A 2480-nucleotide genomic window follows, 5' to 3' on the forward strand; every position below is an offset into this window, starting at 1 on the left:
AACATTAGGCTTCTTGACGGTAACTTCAACACCACCTCGTAACATTCTTCTCACAGAAGTCATTCCTGCATTGTTCCAATTCGTCAAGCACGTGACAACCCTCTTGTCTTTCCATGATAAAACTAATGTATTTCCCTTGCGGAATGCTACTGTCGATTTCCTGCCGAATTTTGGTTTCTTGATTTGGTTTGGCAAATGCTTCCTATTTGTTAGTATTGTTCCTGACAAGTGGCATTTCAATTTCAATAACTCTTCAGCTAGGATAAAGCTGGTGTAGTACCGATCGGTGAACATGTGGTGTCCTTGACTACCAGGCACTTTCTCCAGGAGCATCGTATAAAGGTGCAGCGGTATTCTTGCAGATATCGGAAGGTCAGGCCTTATCAATTTCTCCGTGGTAAGACTTCCATAATACGGAAGAATACCACAGATATAACCAGTATTTGAGTCTGCCATTGTGTAAACCCTAATACCTCATTTCGTTGGTTTCTTCGGGTTGTACGTGATAAAAGAAACCCGACCTTTGAATTTGATAGTGGACTCATTCACACAAATTTCTTCTCCCTGTGTAAAATACTTCAAAAGCTTGGAATTTATATATTTTAAAAAGCAGCTTACTAGCTGCAAACGGGTTCTTGGACCTGCATCTGTTGTTGGGATTGTTTTTAGATGAAGCATCCAAAAAATCTGGCTGAATCTATCTCTGGTAAATTTGTTTGAATAAAAAGGTATGTAACTGACACCATTCCGTGACCAGTACTCTTGCAAATTCGCGAGCGGCATTGTCCCCATATTTATTATAACGCCAATAAATGCCCACATTTCTTCGGTAGTCACACTGTGCCAAGTTCGCCATATCGAGTACGGTGATAGCGTCTTGTTCTCTAACTTTCTTCTAGCGTAATTATTTGTTTCTGTAACTACTTCATTTACGAGTTCATCAGTAAAAAATAGTTTAAAAAAATCTAACGGTTCTTTCGTGTCTGCGAATATGTGCGGTCCTGCAGGATTGTTGCCGGCTATAAACGGTATTCTCTGGGGTATTTCTTCGGATTCTGGACAGCTAATCCATTCGGAACTGTCGGATTGTGGGTCTTCTCCAGCATCACTGTCACTGTCACCTTCACTGTCTATTATTCTAATTTTTCGCCTTCTTACACCTCTTACTTCATTATTATCATCATCACTGCTCGCGTTCTCTCTATCGTCAAGCTCTCTGTGTATAGATGTAATTTCCTCGTTTAGCAATTCTAAATCAAACTCATCTTCACTAGAGCTTATTTCATTATTACGTTCCATGGTAATGGGGATCAAAAACTTCAACTTTTCTAGACTCTTTGCCACGGCTGTCAGGTTCGAACTGAGACCGAAAATGCAATCCGGTTCGTGGTTGCGTACTAATTTCAGATAAGAAAGTCTTATCTCCATTCGAAGGGATATCATTTCACACTTCATAAGATTATACAAACAGAGCGTAGGAACCCACGTCGAAGGAACTAAACGTAAACAACTACCGCCGCGCATCAAGTTACCGCAGCGTACGAAGTGGTGAGCGACAGTCACCTCTCGAGTGCAAAGGGTTAATATAGAATGAAGATAATAGCCAATTTGACAGTACAAAAATATAGTTTCTTTTATTTATGTAGGGGATGTCAGGATTGTTCTTCTAGAAATAACTGTTTAATAAAAGATATACATCGTCGCGTGGTCGTCTGAGAGGGCACTGCGTGCCGTGCACGCGCCCGTCTTTATAGTCTTCTTGAACAAAAGACGGTCGTCGATGGCCGCTGCATGCGGCCACGGTTACGTGGTCTCACGCACGTCCGTATTCGCTTACAACTCGGCTATCCTGACCTAGAGATCGGCCTCGATCTCCGATACAATATATCTTAACCTAAATAAGAATAAACTTCGATATTGCGCATTCACATATACATATCAAGCAACATTGTTACGCAGACACTATCCACGGCCGTATGTTTTTCGCTTCCCAAACTCCCTCATAAGCTCTTTGAGAATTTTGAAACCCTTCGACATCTGGTATTATATATCTATCATTGCGCAATTCTTTCGTAATTTTATACGGTCCTTTAAACTGTGACAATAACTTTTTAGACGCTCCCGGTGTACTATTAAAATTACGTATCATTACGAGGTCACCCTCGTTGTATTTTCTCGGTATTTTTCTCTTGCTATTATAATATTTTTCATTATACTCTTGACTATGTGCGATTTTGCTAGCTGCTTGAGCTCGCATTTCCGCTAAATTCTCCCGAGTAGTATTTATTGTTTCGTTTAAATATTCTTTTATTTCGTCTACAACTGTTCCGCGCTGATCTATTCCGAACAATAATTTACTCGGAGTTTCGCCCGTACTCTTGCTCACCGTATTATTTAAAGAATACTCTACATTATCCAATAACTTATACCAGTACTTTTCTTCCCGATTATCGGTCAGTTTACTTAAAATTGCTGTCAAA

General features: G+C 40.2%; 1 protein-coding gene across 1 annotated transcript; it reads right to left on the reverse strand.

Annotated features, from left to right (window-relative positions):
* Positions 1 to 617: 617 nt before the first annotated feature.
* On the reverse strand, positions 618 to 1299 carry LOC107189516 (piggyBac transposable element-derived protein 4-like). The gene is made up of 2 exons (XM_015578070.1): positions 742 to 1299; positions 618 to 647 (listed from the first exon to the last, which is right to left on the reverse strand). Exons 1-2 carry the CDS (start codon positions 1297 to 1299, stop codon positions 618 to 620), a joined length of 588 nt encoding a protein of 195 aa, XP_015433556.1.
* Between the last annotated feature and the right edge of the window lie 1181 nt (positions 1300 to 2480).

Source organism: Dufourea novaeangliae, unplaced genomic scaffold, assembly GCF_001272555.1.
Source record: "Dufourea novaeangliae isolate 0120121106 unplaced genomic scaffold, ASM127255v1 scaffold155, whole genome shotgun sequence".
Lineage (NCBI taxonomy): Eukaryota > Metazoa > Arthropoda > Insecta > Hymenoptera > Halictidae > Dufourea > Dufourea novaeangliae.

Coding starts and splice junctions, on each gene's coding strand:
- LOC107189516 (XM_015578070.1), bottom strand. CDS start 1,299: ATGGAACGTAATAATGAAATAAGCTCTAGTGAAGATGAGTTTGATTTA. Junction 648..741: donor AGTACTGGTCACGGAATGGT/GTCAGTTACATA, acceptor TCCCAACAACAG/ATGCAGGTCCAAGAACCCGT.